Raw genomic sequence first — 21,236 nt, 5'->3', positions numbered from 1 at the left:
GTCTCGACCACAACTTTTGATCCTCACCATTCGCAGCTCGGTAATTGCACAGCAGTGAAGCTAAATGCAAAAATAGACTAGTCGATACAAAGAAGACAAAGTTGGCGTAGAGTGGAGTCCAATCTATGAAAATAGAAGAACGTAGGGCCAACATAGGCCTCACTTTTGACCAAAGTGGGGCCCACAAGCAAGGTTTGACAAATGAAATGTATATCGGCTCAAGTGCTTCAACTAGTGGCCAGTCAGCTTAGGGCAAAGAAGTCCACAGACAACATTTTTTAATATAATGTAAATTAACATAAATAGGGAAAAGGAATACTGTGAAATATAACCATTCATGAAATCTATCTAGTTAAGAAAAACGATTTTAGGAATAGTATTTCTACAAACTTATGGGTTGTGTATGGCAATGTTTTTATTTGTTTAAAGAAATAATTTTTCTTGTTTGTATACATTTTCAATGTCTTTTATTATTTCGGTTGTTACAATCATGCATAGTTAAAATAAATAAATAAATAAACTTTTTTGTAACAAAAAAAATAATAGAGAAAAAGTTGAATTTTTAAGATTTCTAAATAAGAGGTTATGTTTTAAGGCTAAAGTGTAGTTGTGAATAGGTTAGTTGAACGGTTTTGAATATTCACCATCAGATTTGTTAAATTTAATCTGAATCATCCGATAACATTCCTATTTTTCCTCCCATTATTTACAGGTTTGTTAAGTTTAACCTAATATCACAAGTTGAATTTTTAAGATTTCTAAATAAAAGGTTATATTTTAAGGCTAAAGTGTAGCTGAAGGTACGTGTTAATAAGTTAGTTGAACGGTTTTGAATCTCTTGTTTGTATCATTCGAGATGGAATTAGAAACAAGAAAGAGTCCAAATTGATGAACACAAATGAAAGAATTTTCAGAACCGATGGAGATGGAGAGGGAACAGTCTCTTTTTTTTTTTTTTTTTTTTTTTTAATTTAACTAGTGATAAAATGTTATTTTAATTAACCCATAAATAATAGGAGAAGAAATAATTATTTTATAGGACGATTCAGATTTAGTCAATAGATCTAACCGTCGAAATTTGGAATCGTTCAATTAACATATTCACACATCCCTTCAGCTACCGTCTTCCCATGTTTTAATATAAAAAAGACAAGAATGTCAAGTCACCCTTTCAAGAAACCTTTTATTCAAAGTAGGCTCAAAAGTGTGAAACCTCCCTTGAATTACCTAAAACCATACTAAATACGCTCAAGGCGAATACGTACTATTAACTCACCAACCGATTTGAAACTCTAGTTGTAAACCTGAAGGCCCAAATAGGCAGAAAGGGATACATACATGTTACAATTGACTTCCTAAATCAGTACCATATCTCCCCTTATTATTATTATGGAGGAAAAGAAAAAAGAAGCAGAGGTTAGTCATTTCTTGGTTTATTTTTAAAAAGTGGATATGGGTAACAGCATCAAAGGGAAGTTATAAAACATGATTAGTGACTTACCTTTTCTTTTCCTAACGGAATACAAAAAATGTATATATAAGAAGCAAGAACCGATGCGATATGATGACCCCTTATGCCCTCCAACCCGGCCCCACACCCCAAATAAAAATTTCACATCTAGGAATTTCTTTATAGGAAAGCATTTTGGGCTATGGTTCTTAAAGATTCCCAAAACAATACCATACGATAAAGCTCGATACGTATCCATATTTGACCCAACATAGACGTTACATCTCGAGACGGTGATCCCATTGAATTACACTAAAATACATTGGGGAGTGAGCGTAGAGGAATAACGGCTACTTCTTTAAAATCACCTAACCGATATGCGACTCGACCTCCCGATACTTTAAACCTTGATTTTAGGCCTCTTAGATAGGTAAGAAAGGGATACACACATGTTCTACAAATACTTCCTTAACATACCACATACCATATCACCCCTTATTATTATTATGGAAGGAAAAGGATAAAATATTTGAAGCATGAGGTATTAGTCTAATTTCTTGATTTATTTTTAAACAAGTGGATATGTGTAAGTCTAGCATTCAAAGGGAAGACCTGGGAAAATGTGTCATGTCATTGTTGAGCTTACCTAGTTATTTTAACGGAATAGAAAATGAATGCTACATCATAAGATTGTCTTTAGAGGCATCACAACTGTAGTGGCATTTACCATGAAAATTCAAGATTCCCTGTAACCCTTGAATAATTGATGTTGATAGCTGATTACAAAGAGACAATTGTTAAATGAGGAAGAAGAGCAAAAGAAGAATTTGATCATAAACTTGGAATAAATCTATCTGGTCAAAGAGCCAAGTTGAATCATAAATAAAAATGAAATGAAATATTATCATAAAATAAGTAATATTTTGAAATTCGTACAAACTCATTACATTTTGACTTTCTTGTCAACAATTTAAAATTTCCAATGAAGAGGACTTCTTATATGATTGAACGTACCAGTATTTGAACTTGGCCTCTAGAAATTTTAGATTTCAACCATTGAAGCAATCAAAGCTACCGGTAAAGAGGACTTCTTATATATACTAATCATGCAACTTATCTTGAAAAAGAATATTATTAGAAGATAAAAAAAAAGAAAGATATATAATAAGGACAGATAATACTAAATCTAGTCTGTATGATTCTTCTATCCAATAGTTCTCTTAATCAGTAGCGGAGCCACGTAGGGACCCAGGCCCCCCATTTTTTAAAATTTAAAAATGACTACATATTTTCCTAATTTTTCTCAGTTGAAATGTGAAATACCATTTTTTGGCTCCCCTCCAAAAATTTAAGATAAAATTTTAAGATATAGATGATGGGTACAAATGTCATTCTTAATCATAATCAAATGGTTATCATTAAACCCCTAGTTTTAAGGAATAAAGGGTTAAATTCTACCAAGCGGGGGTTGATCAAAGTGGTAAGCAGCTTGATTCGCTTAAGCAAGGTCCCGATAACGAATTCTTGTGGATGCAAAAAATTCCCGCTGGGAGACTCACCCACCACAGCCAGGTGTGCGACGAGCGTCGAAACCATCGGTTTATAAAACCGGGATTGGCAAACCAAAAAAAAAAAAAAAAAGGGTTAAATTCTAATTAAAAGCTAATTCACAATCCATGAATTTCTCCCTATATTCTCTCTTATATTTTTATTCCTATTTATTCTCTTATGAATCTCTTCCTCTTTTATTCATACTTCTCTTTTTTTTTTCTCATAAGTCTCACAAAATATTGGAGTGGCTAGCAGACATTGGAATTTTTCGAAATCTTCTCCACAGTTATCATTATTCACTCTCTCTTTCTCAAATTATTCCTCTCTCTATCTTTTGCACTCACGAATTTTCTAGTATTCATTTCATAAAGTATAATTTTATTTTTTTATTTAGTTGTTCTTTCTTTCTCCTAAAATCAGCTTTTTTTTAATCCTTAAATTTTTTCCTAATATTTCATTCATATTAATGGAAATTCAAATCTCGCTTAGAATTTCAGCTTAATTTACCTAAAATTTTATGAGATGTGACCCACAGTGGGTCCCGCATTAGCTCAAGTATATTCCCCCCCAACCCAATGTTCAATCCTGGCTCCGCCCCTGCTCTTAATGAGACTTTACAAGATGACCACGTAGAAAATGGCTTGTGAGATGGTAGCTCCTGCAAGTCTGCAACACATGTTTCATGGTTGGCCGAAATACTGGATTAGCATTCAAGCATGTAAATGTCATTTTCACAATAGACACCATTGCTCGATACACTTGACCCACTGGAGGAGGGAGCCGTTGATCTACAACGTTCTCTGATATCATGATGGTCTTTACAACTGTTGATGATAATGGTTGAGATGAAATGAGCTCACCAGGGTGCCTTCCTATCAATGTTTCTATTATCAACACACCAAAGCTATACACATCAACCTTCTCTATCACTCTCATTATATAAGCACACACTGTATTAAAAAGGGAAAAAGGAAAGTTAGTTGACCTTTGCTTCAGATATTACATAGTTGGTTCCTTGACCATGTAACTAAAACATCAAAACCTAGAATTGTTTGAGCCGTAAACACAACTGTGGTTATTTGAATTCCAGCTTAGGAGGTTTGTGGAACTTATAGGTATTCATTCCTGTGGCAAGTACATTATGTGAGGTTGAGGCCTATCAGACCCGAAGATCAAGAGTCGAGAGAGGAGAGAGAATAGAATAAGTGGCTAACGGTAAAGTCGAGTTGTAAAAAACTACTTGAATAAAGAATGGTAAATTTTGTATTAAACATATTTATCTACTGATGACATCATCATGTAAGTTCAATCTTTAATAATGCTAAGGATGCGTTTGTAATTGATCTTTACAGTAATAGATAATTTGCTCTTGATTTTCTCTTGATATCTATTGTCTTTATATAATTTGCTCTTGATAAAATGTTCCCAATGGTGAAAGTCTTTTAAGACCATCAGTCTCAATTTTTACTCGATCTCCTTCATATTCCTTTACTCGAAAACTAGATTTTTCATATTACAAATCCAATTACCAAATTTATGTTATTTTCTTTTGTAGCTTCTCTTGAAATGAACCTTAAACAGTTAAACTTGGAGATTCAACGCATGGCATCTAAATTTTCTCTTCTATGTGAAAAGACACTATAGTCCTCTTATAGACTCTCAAGCAAGGTCCGAAATGTCCCCTACACAAGGTTATCAGTGGCTGGCAAAACCACGGAAACCCCGAAATATTGACGACATCTAAATGGAGTTCGCTGGCTTTTGCGAGTATGACCATGTGAGTGTGAGAAGCTAAAAGAGAAGACGGAGAGTGAGAGATTCCCGATAATTCTACAAGCCTAACCTTAAACGTAAATTCATAATCTGCAATTCTACAAAATCCAAAATGGTTCAATCTTTTCTTCCCTTCGATGATCCAACAATCTGAAGATCTAAACAGTCGGATCTCGATATTTCCGACGATTCATCCCTGTAAAAGTATCTCCATAGAAACCCTCTTTTGTGATCTTCTTTCTCTCTCCAACACACAAGAGAAGCGATTCGTCAAATTTGGACTTTTAAACATTCGATATTTTAGGATTTTTTGCGATATTTTGAGGTTATCGACAATATATCAACTTTTCTGCAATATATCGCCAATTTTGGATAAATCTCAAATCATTGCCTATTTTCGTGTTGGGACCATCGACATGGATATATCGCCTAGTTTCGACAATATCGCTGACTTTTCATACCTTGCTCTCAAGTTCTTCTAACAAGCTAGTTCCTAATATGAAGGGAAGAAAAAAAGATAAAATATTTGAAGCATGAAGCTTTACTTTAAACAATTCTCTATTAGTTGTGTGTAGGTTGGATATGTGAAAGAGAACGAATATTCAAGAGAAGACTAGTAAGACATGAAAAAAATGTGTAATGTTCTTGTCATGTTTAACCTAGCTATTTTGGCTGGACAAAAAATGAATGCTAAATCATCAATGTCTTAGGAACTATCACAAATGTAGAGGCATTTCACATTCAAGACAAGAAAGTGAGACATGGAAATTCAAGATTCCCAGTAATTTTTTTTTAACTTTTGAATGCCTGATGTTCATGGGTGATGTCACAAGATCACAATTGTCAAATGAGAAAGAAGAGAAAAAGAAGAATTTGATTCATAAACTTAAAGATGAATACATTTTGTTGAAAAAACACCTTATATAAAGAAGTTGCACGACTTATAAATGAAGAGATGAAATAATGATGAAAAATGAAATAGAAAAATACTATTTTGAAATCATATACACAGAATTTTTTTTTTTTTTGGTAAACTGAGATTTAATTAGAAGAAGGGTAAGAAAATGCCGAGACATCTTGATTAAAAGCTTCGAGGAGCCAAGGAGTGAAATTAGGCCATACAGTCGGACTTGCCACGAAGTGGCCTTCCTAACTAGGAAATCGGCTACAGAGTTAGCCCACCTAAATATAAACCGAACCGACCAAGATGGTTCAAGAAAAAGAAAGTACTGAATATCCTCCACCACACGTTTGGCATCTGATTCAATAGGAAGACACGGATCCACGCAATAATGGATAAGAGAGCTCGAGTCACAGAAATTTGTATGCTATGCCCCTAATGAATTTGAAGATTCTCTATATCATTAGCTATTATTTCTACAATGTATAGCTTTCATAATTTCATCTTAACAAAAAGTCATGGTCCTCGTAAGTTGTGCTAGAAATCAATCTTTGACCAAACCCAATAGACATTTTCTATTCCAACCGAAAAAGAATTTAGTCAAGTCCGATTCCTCCATCCAATAATTCTCCTAATGAGACTTTGTGTGATGACTCCGTAAAAAATGGCTTGTGAGACAACAACTTCTGAGATACATGTTTCATGGTTGGCCTAGATTGTGGATTAGCATTCAAGCATGTAAATGCCATTTTGACAATAGAAACCACCGCTTCATATACTTCAGTAATGGGAGGAGGGAGCCGTTGATCCAAAACATCTTCCAATAGCATGGTCTTCACAGCCGTCGATGATGCCAACAATGACAATGAGGATAGTGAATCAGTTGAAAAGAGCTCAGCAGGGTGCCTACCCATTAATGTTTCTATTGTTACCACACCAAAGCTGAACACATCACACTTTTCTGTCACCCTCATTGTATAAGCACACTCTGTATAAAAGACACAATAAAAAAAATTGATTTTTTGAAGAATAAGCAAAAATTCATTAGGGTAGTTCAAATTCAATTTCAACAATAGATACAAAGAAAGGCATTACCTGGTGCAAGATAACCAAAAGTGCCTGCAACAGAAGTCCAGTTACTTGAATCGGGCATTAGAATCCTTGCAATGCCAAAGTCTGACACATGAGCCTCGTATTCTGAATCTAACAAAATATTGCCACTTGATATATCTCTATGAATGATTGGTGGTGAGCAATCATGGTGCATGTAAGATAATGCATTGGCCACACCTTTGATTACATTGATTCTCTTAATCCAATCTAGCTCCATTGCCCTCTCTGCATCTCCTAGGATCTTTGCCAAACTTCCTCTTTCCAAATACTCATAAACCAAAAATGAGTGTCGCGCATGCGAACAAAAACCATACAATTTCACAATGTTGTTGTGCCGTATTTCCGTTAATGCACGAATTTCACTGGTAAACTGTTTGTTGTTGGAAATGTCAATGTCCTCTTGTGATTGATGAAGCTTTTTCACAGCTACCACTTGATCAGCTGATAAAGTTGTTTTATAAACACTTCCATATCCTCCCTTACCAATGCAGTGTTTCTCATCAAAGTTCTCTGTGGCTTCAATGATTTTTTCATACACGATTCTACCATCATAGTTACAGACTGTGAATAGATCTCCTTGGTCAATTCTTTCTGTTTGTCCCACTTCTGGGGGTTTCTTATTCTTCCTCTGGAAAACCCAGATAGTTCCTATAACTATGAATAGTAGAATTGCTATCAGAAGAGGGAGTAAGACATAAATCATGAGCCTATGTTTCTTTTCAGAATTTCTCTTTTCTGTAGTCAAAGAAATGCAAGAGGGCAAACCTTTGGTAGCATTGCCACACAACGCTTTATTGTTTGTAAAAGCTTCTGCTGGAGCATCTTTGAAGGCTTTAATGTTGGGAACTTGACCTTCCAACTTATTGTATGATATGTCAACGGATATCAAACTCAACATCTCTTCCACGGATGAGGGAATGGTACCAGAGAGTATATTGTGTGAGATATTCAAAGTTTCCAGCCTCTGCAATCGCCCAATCTCTGATGGTATTTCTCCCACAAGTTCATTATTGCTAAGATCCATTAGAAGTTGCAATGAAATCAGATTACCTATTCCCTTGGGAATGCTTTCATTGAATCTGTTCTTACCCAGGTGCAGGTAAATCATTTTGAAGCAATTCCCTAGCTGATCTGGAATAGGCCCGGTTAGGTTGTTGGCTGACAGGTCAATATCTTCTAAGTTAGGCAAATTTCCAATTTCCCATGACAACCTACCGGAAAGATGGTTATGGCTCAAATTCAGGCTTGACAAAGCCTTCAATTTCCATAGTTCTTTTGGAATCTCACCAATTAAATGATTGGAAGAAAGGTCAAATTGTTCTAATCGAGATGCTTCACCAAGCTCTGCAGGTATCCTACCAGTAATGTTATTTCTTGAAATCCGTAGGCTTGTAAGACTTGGGCACTTTCCCCAATCAGATGAAATCTCACCATAGAGATTGTTATTGCTCAGATCAATGTAATCCAAATGTGGGTATGAACCAAAAATTTGTGATATATTTCCCTTCAGATGGTTGTTTTCTAGCCGAACCCTGACTAAGCTTGTGCAATTTCTCAAGCCTTTTGAGATGGGACCTGTGAAACTGTTGTTATTTGCAATGAGAAGTACAAGTGATCCACCAACACATAATTGTTGTGGTAAATTGCCAGAGAAGTTGTTGTCTTGAAGTTGCAGTTGAGATAATTTTTTCAGGTTTCCTATTACCTGAGGAACAGAACCTGAAAACTGATTGTCAAAAAGTCCCAAAGACTTCAAATTGCTCAGATTACCTATGGATTCTGGGATGGCACCAGACAACCGATTTTCATACAACAGCATCTGTTGCAACTTCATCAAATTACCCACAGATGCAGGGATGATGCCAGACAACTGATTTACTTGCAACAACAATGCCTCCAAGTTGGACAAATTTCCCAAAGTGAGTGGAATAGAACCTACTAGAAGATTTCTTGAGAGATCTAAAGTTACAAGGGATGCTAGGTTTCCTATTTCTGAAGGAATAGGACCAGAAAGATGGTTTTGATACAGATATAAAGAGGTTAACTTGGTTAAGTTCCCAAAGGTGGTAGGGATTGATCCTCTTATGTCATCATTACCATACATCTCTAAGTCAACCAGATTATTTAAATTTCCCATACTTGCAGGTATGATGCCAGATAATTGATTTTCAAACAAGTACAGTAAGGCCAAGTTGGTCAAGTTTCTGAAAGTGTGTGGAATCAATCCTGTGAAAAGATTTTCAGATAGATCTAAGTTCACAAGGGATGCCAAGTTTCCAATTTCTGTAGGAATGTGACCAGAAAGATTATTCTGAAATAGAAATAAGTTGGTAAGTTTTTCTAAGTTCCCAAAAGTGGAGGGGATGGATCCTGTTAGAGAATTACTGTAGACATACAACTCAGTTAGATTTTTCAAGTTTCCTATCTCTGCAGGAACAGAACCAGAAAGTTCATTAACATTGAGTGCTAAGAAGTTAAGATTGTACAAATCACCCAAAGATACAGGAATAGAACCACTAAAATTGTTGTCACCCACATCTAGTTCTGTGAGTTGATTTATCATTCCTATACCTGATGGTATGGAGCCATTGAGATGATTGGTACCAAGGTACAAGAACTGAAGATTTGTCAGCAAGGTGATCTCTGATGGAATTTCACCATAGAGTTGATTGTAAGACAAACCCAGATGTCTAAGGTTGGAAAGCCTAGTTATTTGAAATGGAATGGTGCCAAAGAGAGTAAAGTTGGTGAATTGAAGATGAATAAGGTGAGGGAAAGAAGTGAAATTGAAGCTTTCGAGCGTACCTTGCAAACCCATATCCCATAATTTTATGTGGGAGACACTGCCGAGCTGATTGCAAACAATACCAACCCAGTTGCAGACGTTGGCATGGGAGTGGTTATTGAGTGTCCATGAAGGCAGCAGATCAGCGTGTGCGGCTTGGTTGTGGAGGCTGGCTTTCCACTTCAACAGAGCTTTTGCTTGCTCTGCAGCAGTAACTGTAGGGATGTAAGTACTGGTGGAAGCAAGGGCAAATGCAGAAGTAAAAGTGGAAACAACTGAAATATGGAACAGCAATTCGACTAAGAAGCAGATTAAGAGAGAGACGGAGGAAAAGAAAAGGGCTCTCATATTGAAGGTAGCTGGAGAACAGCAAGTAATGCTTTGGGATTCACCAAGTAGTTGCTGTCAGGTTTCTGTGAGCTGATGGAAGGCTGGTTACAGATATTTATAGCCGAAGTAAAAAGTTGACCCGCCATTGTCACTCATTGTTTTCGACTTATTTTTCTCTCTCTTCTTCTGGGATTAGCTTCATTGATTTTCTTCACAAGTTGGGCGCAAAAGGAACCTTCCTTGATATGTCCCCCATTACGATGAGGAGCCAATATTAATTACTCATATATTGGATTGTGGAGGATCCACTTCACTTGGATTTTTGCTTCTTTCTCTAATTTCTTCACAAGTTCTCAGTGTCCTTGACGTTGAACTTCACCACCACCACTAGCTACCAGGCTTGACTAAACCAACAAATGAATCAATTGCATTTGACTACAACCTCTCACTCGGTGTTCAAAGGAGACTTCCAAGTTCCAACCCCACAATTCACGTTGATCAAGCCACTACAAAAGCCTTGGGGTTCTCCACATACAATCAGACGAACAAATGAATTTGACGATTTGGAGCTTCTATTATTAGAGTTTGAAGATTGAAATATTTTTTTTGGAAAACATTTATCATCAAACCGCAAACCCTACCAGAGCAAATAAAATCAAACATCCAACCTAACAAACAGTCTATTTTAGTAATAAATTCAAAAAATGGTTTCAACCCAAGAACCCAACAAGACTAATAAGCAATACCACCATATGTACACAAACAGGGGAGGAAGCAAAATTATAATTTCGATAAATCTCAGAATGTTGCTAAACAAGAAGAACAGCAGTGTAATAAAGATGAAGACTACTAGTTAAGTTTCGGAGAACAGTAACGAGGAGTAGAACACACCTCTCCATCTTTGTCTAATTTTTTCTTGTTACGAAGCCCGTCTCCATCTTTATCAAATAGATAAAAAGACTTCCTGAAACACGGCGATGTGTTCCTCGGTCAGTATATCTGCCATGCTAAGTCTTAAACATAGAAGATAAAACAAACGGTTACAGAGAAAGAGACAAGCAAGTGGAGTGACTAAATTGAAACTCTTGAAGGTGAAGCTAAGCTGCTTGGAAGGCTGATAGGGATGCGTTTGATGGAAAATCAGCCTTAGCATGGCAGATATACTGACGTGCACGGGTGTGCAAATATATGCTAAATAATTGGCTAGAATTTAAAGATTTATTTTAAATTTAAAAGTTTAAAATAGTCTTGTAATTTCTTTGTTTTCTCAGCCAATTATTTGGCCTATATGTGTACCTCGTTGTGCACAATAGAAGATATTTTTTCGCATTTGATAACATTATTTGGATGTCGTTCTAAAACATAACTTGAAAAACGGTTTTTCCAAACAGGAATATAGATTATTTGATCAATTATATGGACCTCCTCGATTGTAATCAATTATATTTACTACTCTAGAAAAAAATATATTTTCAAATGCACCCTTCCTAATATGGAAGTTAAATGAAACAAATATTTGAAGTATCAAACTTACCCTTCTTTATTCAAGTGTTTTCTACCATCCTAATTTTACCCTCATCCCCTATTCTATTTACTCTCTTCTTGTGACTCTTATTCTTCGGCACCGGCAACACAGGCCTCACTATTACTACATACTTCTATGACTAATGAGAGTATTCGCCATAGGGATATCTGAAAGCTGTACAAAACTCTTAAGTTGTTGAAAACTTGTAGAAGAATCTCTACGAAGACTTGAAAGATTGTTGTAATCACGAAACTTCGTCAGAGTTGAAACGTACCAGAGTTACTTTTTTTAAAGTATTTAAACACCTCGATTTGTGCAATATGAGTATCAAATGTGTCTCCCCCCCCCCCCCCCAAGATCAGTCAGCCAAAATCTTTAAGGTTTCACCCGAAAAGGATTGCTTCAGGTGTAGTCAGGTTATTTTTACTGCTTACAAAAAGACAATAGAGAGAGGGGGGTGGGGGGGATTCATTGTGTATAAAAATGGGTTTATAGAGAGCCCCAAAGGCTATGGGCAAAAGGGTAAGGTCTCTTCCCTTTGTGAAGGTACCTATTCAGTTGACATCCTTACTGCGTTTGTTTGATGGAATAAAGGTGGGGTGGGAAAAATCTTGAAAAAAATGTAGATTTCTTACTTTTCCCTTAAATCTCAAAATTGGAGATTGTTTGGTTGCTTGGGGTGGGGAAGTGAGAAACAAGTTTCAAAGAAACTTGTCTGTTGAGGTGGCAGCCCAACTTTTCCACGCCAAGGCTTTTTAAAACCCCACATATATTGTGGAAAAGTTTAGAAAAGTAAAAAGTGGGACCCACCACTATCACTTTTCTACAAAACCCTCTCATTTTCTTCCCACTACACATGGGGTCCACATGTTTTTTTTCCCCCACCCCACCTTTACAAACAAACGCAGTATAAGGGAAAGTGCCTCTTTAATGGTATCTCCACATTTCCACCCAGCAATGGACTTTCCGGATTAGGGCCCATGACAAAATGCTCTTTTCAGATCCTAAATCAGATAGAATTATTAATATTAATTAATTAATATATAGCTATATAACTATGGTTGGGTCATAACAGGGTTCAGGCTTTGTTCAAGCCGCACATGGGTTCGATCTTAACCCCAAAGATATATTACATAGGTTCTTACTGTATATAAACAAGATAATCAAAGCATTTCTACCCCGATGTAGGACTAAAGTTTCCATTATAGGAAGGGTAAATATCATTTACCTCCCCTCATAATTGGCAAAGTTATCAAACACCTCTCTTTTATTAATTTTTTCATTAAATTCTATTTTTATCGTAAAATATTTTTTTAAAACCCCAAATTACCCTCAATTGGAAAATATATTTTAAATTACCTTCAATTACTAGAGTAGTTAAAATCTTAAATTATCTTCAATTAATATTATTGTTGAAACCTAAGATACCCTCAATTTTTTTAATAGTTAAAACCCTAAATTACTCTCAATTAATTTTATTATTAAAATTTCAAAATGCTCATATATTTTTTATCTATATGTTTTTTTTTCATTATAACTAAATAAAAAAATAAAAAAATAAAAAGGAAATCAATCGGAAAAAATTTAACCATTTTTCTAGCATTTGACATATCACAAAGCTGATTCCTTAACCATGTGAAGCCCAAGAGGTTCAACTTAGAGAGCACTCTATCAACTAATTTGAGGGTCTCCTTTTAGTTGTCTTTCAAGTTATGGTGAGGGTGAGGCCTATCCGAGCAGAATAACAAGAGTCGAGAGAGGAGAGAGAATAGAATAAGGGGTACGGGTAAAATCGGATTGTAAAAAAAATACTTGAATAAAGAACAGTAAATTTGGTATTTCATATATTTATCACATCATCATTTAAGTTCAATCTTCAATACCAAGGGTGCGTTTGTAATTGATTTTTAGGATAGTAAATAATTTGCTCTTGACAAAATGTTATCAATAGTGAAAGTCTTTTAAGACCATCAAACTCAATTCTTATTGGTTCTCCTTTCCATGCCTTTACTTGAACACTAAATTTTTCATGTTACAAATCCAATTACCAAAATTTCTATTATTTTCGTTTGTAGGTTCACTTGAAATGGACCTTTGGGGATTTAACACATGGCATCTCAATTTGTGAAAGAAAGGGATTCAGGCTCTCATTCTCCTTCCATCTTTTTTTTTTTTTTGGGTAAACTTTCTCCTTCCATCTCAACTCCTTCAACCTCAAATAGAAGGGGTACCTTAGATATGTGTTAGATAGATATGGTGCAGATTTATCAACCTAATACCGTGTGAGAGTTAGAACGGACACAGAAGGAAGTTGAAATATATCCAAGAAAAAGAAAGAACCTAGGCAAACATAGGCCTCACTTTTGAGCAAGGTGGCGGCCAAGGTTTTGACAAAGGAGTTTATCACACCAAGTGTTTCATCTACTGGGCAAAAGCTGTGTGCAGGAAGTCCAAAGACAAGATTTTTATGTAAACATAAATAAGGGAAAGGGTAAAGAAATTCTGTGAAAAACAAACTACTCATGAAGTTTTGGCAAAAAAAAAACTTATTTCATGATCATCATTCTTTCAAAAATTTCTCTTCTATAAAAAAAGACACTATAGTCTTCTTATTTTTTTTTTTGGTAAACAGCACTTCTTTTAAAAAATAAAAAATAAAAATAAAAAAATAAAAATAAAAATAAAAAATAAAAATAAAATCACCGAAATTCTAAAATGTTGGTGACATCTAAATGGGGTTTGCTGGCTTTTGCTAGTGTGACTGTGTGAACTTGAGAAGTAGAAAAAGCAAGAGAGACAGAGAGGCACAGAGAGCAAGAAAGAGAAGACTGAGAACGAGAGATTCCCGCTGTAAACCTAACATTTAATGTACAATTTTGCAAAATCTAAAATGATTCAGTCTTTCTTCTCTCTATTTTTTCTTCACTTTGATGATCCAACAATTTGAAGATCCAAACCGTCGGATCTTGAGATTCCCAGCAATTCATCCTTGCGAAAGTGTCTCCCTAGAAACCCTCCTTCGTGATCTTCTTTCTCTCTCTAACCACACAAGAGAAGCAATTCGTCAAATATGGACTTTTTGGAGGAATAAAAAGGTAAGATTTCTAAGAGAAGTGTAAGAGTAAATAGAGAGGGTAAAAAATCCTCAGCTATGCACAACAGTGCATATATATGCCAACAAATAGCACTACTATGCACCACTGTACAAAATGTCGGCGACATATCGCCGACACAGGGCGATATGTCGCCATGTCGCTGGGGGGCGATACGACACCCCCCAGCGACACCGACATCGCGAGAAGTCGGCGATAAAAGGGCAAATTTCGCCCGAATTTCGTTCGAATTTTTTTAATTTCTCTCTCTTCTCTCTCTTCTCCAGAGCTTCTCTCTCTCATTTTTCGCACTTTTCACTATATTTTCGTCCGATCTTCGACATCTACGGGTACATCTTGCTTCCTTGTTGCCGGATATCACGTTGTTTCTGTCGATCAGTAGCCGTTTCGCACAGATCTGAGAGTTTTTTCATCAAACAGGTAACCATTCTTATCCAAGTAATTTTTCACAAAATGCATGCTATATGATGTTGGATGATTTTGAAATTAATATATGTTGAATACCATGTGACGATCTACGATTTCACGGAGTCGGAATTTTTTTCCATAAAGTATTTAATTTTTTTTATTTTTGTGGGTAAAAAATGATATTTTGATTATCTTGTATGATTACTTTTTAAGTGATACGGTGGTTGTATGATGATAGAAAAAACATATGTGGAACTCCGTGAGCCGATCTATGGACTCACGGAGTCGAAATATTTTTTGACCCAAAAATAAGTTATTTTATTTTTCAAAAAATATCCCGATATTAATAAAAATATCAATAATTATGAAAAATGCAAAAAAATAGGGGAAAATGGGGGGGGGGGGGAAAATGTTTTGAAAATTATGGAATAATTATATAAGTATTTTTCAACTGTTGGTTGTGTTGCCCATGTGGCTTCATCGCCGGTTTTGATATGGGCGACTATTTTTATAATTATATCATACATGCAATATTCATAATTTCATATATGATTGTTTATATGTGTATAAACAATTATAATGATGTTGTTATTTGTTAATGTTATTTGAATGCAACGATCATCATGTCTGCTAGTGGGAGTCGGGAGGGGAACTGGGTCTTCCCGTGGTGGACGAGGACGAGGGACGAGAGGGACAGGGACAGATGGGGTCAAGGACAGGGTCGGGGACAACCCGAGAGATCGAGACAGGTAGGAGGGAGGACCGACCCAAACATGGCAATATTGTACGGCTATTGATGGAGACAAAAATAAAGCGAGTGTAATTTTTGTCACAAAAGAATATACTCGAGTGGCATCGGTAGGTTCAAGGGTCACATCACTGGGAGTTCAAAGGATGTGACTAAATGCACAGAGGCCCATCCGGATGTAATCAAGTTACTCAGGGATTTACAAAAACAAAAGGGGAAGAAGAAAGATGATCGCAAGAAAATCAACAGAGCACTAGATGATGAAGTGTGGGGGCCGTCATCATATGTGGATGATTCAGATGATGATAGGGATGTTGATCTTGTTGATGTGGACGAGAGATCGGGAGGAGAGGGATATGCGGCGGGCCATGGCGGAGAGGAGCGACGATTGCACCATCGGGAGCGGGATATGGCCGAGCTAGAGCTACAAGAGCTGGTCCATCTAGGCCTACGGGGGCTAGACCTTACGATTCCGTGGGGAGGGGTGGTGTATTTGACATGTTTGGCGGATCACGAGTCGGCGGGCCCCTCATACATCGGGTTCGAGACCGTTCGGTGCCACTACCACGGCAACCATCGATTATCCACGCCGTCCGGACCCGACCATGGAGCAAGATCCTGATACATTCGGGAGAAAAGGGGCCAAGCAGCCCAAGATATCCGGTGCATGGAAAGGTATGGCAAAGAAGGTAAAGAAGGCAATGTCAAAGTGGATTTATTACAATCACATCCCGACAAACACGACACGGGGTCCATACTATACGAATATGATTGATACTATTGCAGCGGTAGGCCACTGGATATAGTGGTCCCAACCCTACGAGTTGATGACCACCCTCCTTCAAGAGGAGAAGCAAGAGGCTGCGAGGAGTATATTGATAGTATGAAACCCTTTTGGGATACTTATGGATGCACCATCATGTCCGATGGATGGACCGGCCCGACGAGAAAGTCCATCATCAACTTCATGGTATCTTGTGATTGGAGAACTGTCTTCTTGAAATCGTGGATGCTCTTGGTCATACGAAAGACCACGGATATATCATGGGTCTCCTGCAGGATGTGATTGACCAGGTTGGTAGGAAAAATGTGGTGCAAATTGTCACCGACAATGGCTCCAACTATAAGAAGGCCGGTGAAGTGTTGATGGCTTCACACGATTATAACCTTATGTGGACACCTTGTGTTTGCACATTCAATTGACCTAATCTTTGAAGGACATTGGAAAAATCAGCATTGTCCACAACACCGTTGAGAGTGCAAGACAGGTAACCAACTTCATCTACAATCATAACGTTGCTTTGGCAATGATGCGGAGATCATGTGGAGGTGAGTTGGTGCGACCTGGTCCGACAAGATTTGCGACAAATTTCGTCGCCTTGGGAAGCGGCATGCAAGATAAGAAGTCGGGCCTCGGATCCATGTTTGCATCGCAGAATGGTTTGATTGGGGTGGATCCAAGTAAGATAACTATCTACTATTTCATCTTATAAATTATTATATTTATATTATGAGTTTATGATTATCTTGTATGATATTTATTGTCTATTGACTTAATGAGTTTGTGATAATTCAGCACGACCAATGGGCGCGCCCAACCGTGACAAGACACAATATCATCTAATGATTTACGGAGATGTGTTCTCGTAGTGTTGCGAGACCATAGATCCTATAGTAAAGGTCTTGCGTATGGTGGACTCTTCCTTGAGGGGACCCACTATGCCCCACTTGTATGCATCCCTTGAGCGTATGAAGGATGCTATAAAGGCAACAAACCCTAGAGGACATCGGGCTTTCTTAGATATTGTCGATGCACGATGGACGACTCATCGATGCATCCTCTTCATAGGGCCGGTAAGTAAATATTCGGGTTGTTGATTTGTAGTTGTAGTCTTGTAGACTTGTGGGCTTGTAGCATTGTAGGTATTGGTACTTTGGTAGTTGGTACTAATTTTAATCTTTTTTAATTATGCAAGCATATTTTCTAAACCCTAAGTATCAATATAGTCAACATTTAGGGTTGGACACAAACCTATTGGATGCCCCGATACGGGTGATAACGAAGTTGGAGCAGATGAGATGGTCCAATCATTTTGCCACAATGAGGTGAGACATTGGGAATTTCAAACGATTAGTGAGTTGTATTAATTGTTTAAATAATTTAGATAACCAATCAATACTAATGATTGTATTATTGCAGATCAAATTGTTTAGAGATGCATTTGGGTCTTTTAGTGGAGTGGTCTCATGTACGGGCGGAGAAACCATGGATCCAGGTTAGATACTTATATAGTTAGATCCTTAGGGCTTAGATGCATAAATGTTTTGAGTCTTTTGACTTTTGAGTTTCTAACTTAATGTTTTTGTGATAATGCGGCTGAATGGTGGTATCTCTATGGCAATAGTTCATCAAACTTGCAAAGATTGGCGGTCAAGATCCTGTCTCGGACTTGCTGCTGCCTCTCGGATGTGAGAGGAATTGGAGTACATTCAGCATGATCCACTCCCGGAGGAGGAACCGGTTGGGAAGCCGGCGTCTAAATGACCTCATATTTATTCACTATAATATGAGGTTGAAGCTGCAATATGCCGGGGAGCGGAGGTTCGGAATGAAAGGCAATACATCAATCTCGATGATATATTTGATGTTGCCGAAGATGACCAAGATCCCCTCACTCGGTGGATGTTGGACGGGGGGTGAGCCGGTATTGGACCAACTTGGAGGGAGGCCCCGACCCATAACTAGCTCAAGCTGCAGGGGTTAATGTGGGTGATTATATGGCCACCGAAGAGGGTCGAGCACATGCGAGGCAGCTACCACTCGCTGATGAGGATTGGATGATGGCACCGGGCACGGAGGAGCCGCAGGACAACAATCCCGATGACACACTCTCGCCTAGTCAGACTGGTGGAGATGATGATGGTGGTGGTGGTGGTAGTGGTGGTGGTGGTGGTGGTGGAGGAAAAGGAGAGCGTATACATGTTCCACTACCAGAGACACAGGAGCCCCCACCCGGATACACTCGGGGAGAGTCATTTTGATCATGCCACTCGGGATTATGATCATGGTGGTGATTATCGGCGTGGTCGTCAATATCCTGATATGAGGCCGAGCCACCATCAGAGGGGAGCTGGCCATGACTATGTTAATCCTTAGGATGCGGCGATTGCGTCAATGGGGTCCATGAGCTTGGATGAGTCTGTAGGCTCCACACCAGGTTATTGGCCTACGGGTAATTATGGTGTTCCTCTCCCTCCTTCAGATGGACAGTATGATATGGGAATTAGTAACCCCTCTAGTTCTTCGTATCATGGGAGCTATGGTGTCCCTCTCCCTCTTTCACAATCGAGTCATTCGTACCAACAAGGGCATCGATGGCATGCGAGACGTTCCTTGGCCCTATTCTCACTTCCCTCAAATTGGAGTTCTCACGGCGAGCTGAAGATGACCGCTATAGAAGCTCAGTGAATGATTACTTAGACAATTTTCAATATCGTATGAGATGGGATGAGTATGTGAATTTGTTGGGGGGCATCAATGGAGACGATCCGAGTCGGAGGAATTCGATCCACCTAGGCACGGTGCTATGGATTTGCACGGTGAGACCGAGAGTTTCAGATTTTATATGGTTGGATGACTTTATGTATTACAGTATTTGTACAATGAATTGTAGACTTTATATGATTTGGTTTTATGAGTTTTTAGGTTTTTAGTTTCGGGGCTTTCGTCCGCGTATAGTAGGACATGGGTCGATTAAGAACATTACTTTAGGTAATGTTTTAGATCAAAATAACACTACCAATGTGTTTATTAGCCTCAAATTAGGCTACACATCAAATTTCAGGTCAAAATGACCAAAAAAACCCATCGAAACAGGGGTTCGATTTTTCATCGAACCCCTACCAAAAGTCGCTCGACTTTTGGCGAAATTTCGGCCGTGTCGCTCGAAATTTCGAACTATGCTATGCACAATAAAGAGCTAAGCACAGAGGATATTTTTCCATATAGAAAGTACATGGTAGGGATAGAAATTTTCTCTAGAAAAGAATAACTAAATTTATGTATTTTATTTTATAGAAGTAGAAATTCAATATAATAAAACATATCCAATAAGGTAAAGTAATTGGATAATTACCATATTAATTATTCATTACTTTTTTGGACAGATTATTTACCAAAGAAAATATCTTTTTGGACAGAAAATATCTCATGATTGATTAAGAATGTGTATTCAAAGAGGAAAAAAATCCTCTGCTGTGCACATTTTCGTAGAACACAACAGTTTGACATGTGTCATATTCTTAATTAATGGCTCAGATTAGAATGTTGAGTTTTAAGCAAAAGATTTCCATGTTTATAACATATTTTAGTCAACTTCACCCGTTTCTAAGACCCGATTCTGAAAAAAAGGAAACCCACTGTAAAATTCTTTTCAACTCTCGGTCTCTTGCTCCTTTTCCTCCATCTTTCTTAGATTTGAATCTTTTTTGATTGTTAGATTAATGTTTTACTTGATTTATTATTTATCCTAGAATCTTGACTCACTAATGAATCATATTTGCAATTAGTGAATCATATTTGCAAAGCTGAAGCATAGAGGTACAAGGATTGAAGTGAACAGTTGCAGGTACTGGTTATCGTATTTGCGGGCTGTCTGTTTTCTTTGATATACTATTGGGAAGAATTCTTTCAAGAAGTCATCCATCGATGTTACTCCTCCTAAATCAAATCATTCATTGTTACAATCGTCGACCCAAAAAAAATAAACACTAAAAACCAAAACCCAGATTTTGAATGATGAAATACCTGCAATTCTAGTATCATAACCAAACATTAAGCCTCCAAAGGCAGCCATGATTCCGCTTATAACCACATAAATTGTCGTCTTGCGTTCGAAGTCAGCCTCTGAGGCATCAATTGGTATTACTGCAGCCCAGCATTTTGAATTCTTAAGAAGATTTTGCAGAACAACCTCAGAAAAGAAAAAGAAATAGAAGAAGAGAGTAAATTGCAGCGATGTATCGGAAGAGTTGCAGTTTGAATAATTTTTATAGGCAGAATTTCGAGTGAAGATGAGAGTACATGGATTAGTATTGAAATTGCCTAAGATGGAAGAGCAAACGCAACAGAAAGATGGAAGAAAGGGAACGGGAGAACGGGAGAACGTGAGAACAAGAGATGAAAAGAGTTTCACGATGGGTTTTTCCTTTTTTTCCAAATCCGGATCTTAGAAACGGGTGGAGTTGACTAAAACAGGTCATAAGTATCTTTTATTTAAAACCCAGCTTTTTAATCTGAGCCATTAACTAATAACACGTGTCAACCTGTGGTGCCGCACTGTAGACAACTTTTTTCATTCAAAGATAGACTTCCACAATTGGTTACCAGAAAAGAAAAAATAAATATCGGCTATCTGCTTAGAACTTACACATGTGAGTCGTGACCTACGACGTCCTTGAGATGCAAATATACAATATCAAAAGGAGGCAACCTGTTATTTGACATTTTGAAAAGGCCCTTTCATGAAATCTCAACTTG

The 21,236-nt window shown here is 37.5% G+C and overlaps 1 protein-coding gene across 1 annotated transcript; it reads right to left on the bottom strand.

The window, feature by feature from the left end:
- Positions 1-5,879: 5,879 nt before the first annotated feature.
- Positions 5,880-10,344, bottom strand: LOC149028464 (uncharacterized). Its single transcript, XM_089136888.1, has 2 exons — positions 6,771-10,344; positions 5,880-6,663 (listed from the first exon to the last, which is right to left on the bottom strand). The coding sequence occupies exons 1-2, from the start codon at positions 9,919-9,921 to the stop codon at positions 6,272-6,274; spliced, it is 3,543 nt and encodes a 1,180-aa protein (XP_088993014.1). The 5' UTR covers positions 9,922-10,344; the 3' UTR covers positions 5,880-6,271.
- Positions 10,345-21,236: the final 10,892 nt, after the last annotated feature.

The sequence above is a fragment of the Hakea prostrata genome, chromosome 1 (genome assembly GCF_041222555.1).
Source record: "Hakea prostrata isolate BN-2017 chromosome 1, UWA_Hpros_2, whole genome shotgun sequence".
Lineage (NCBI taxonomy): Eukaryota > Viridiplantae > Streptophyta > Magnoliopsida > Proteales > Proteaceae > Hakea > Hakea prostrata.
Note: the sequence above shows the minus strand (reverse complement) of the source record. Positions and strands in the feature narration are given on the sequence as shown.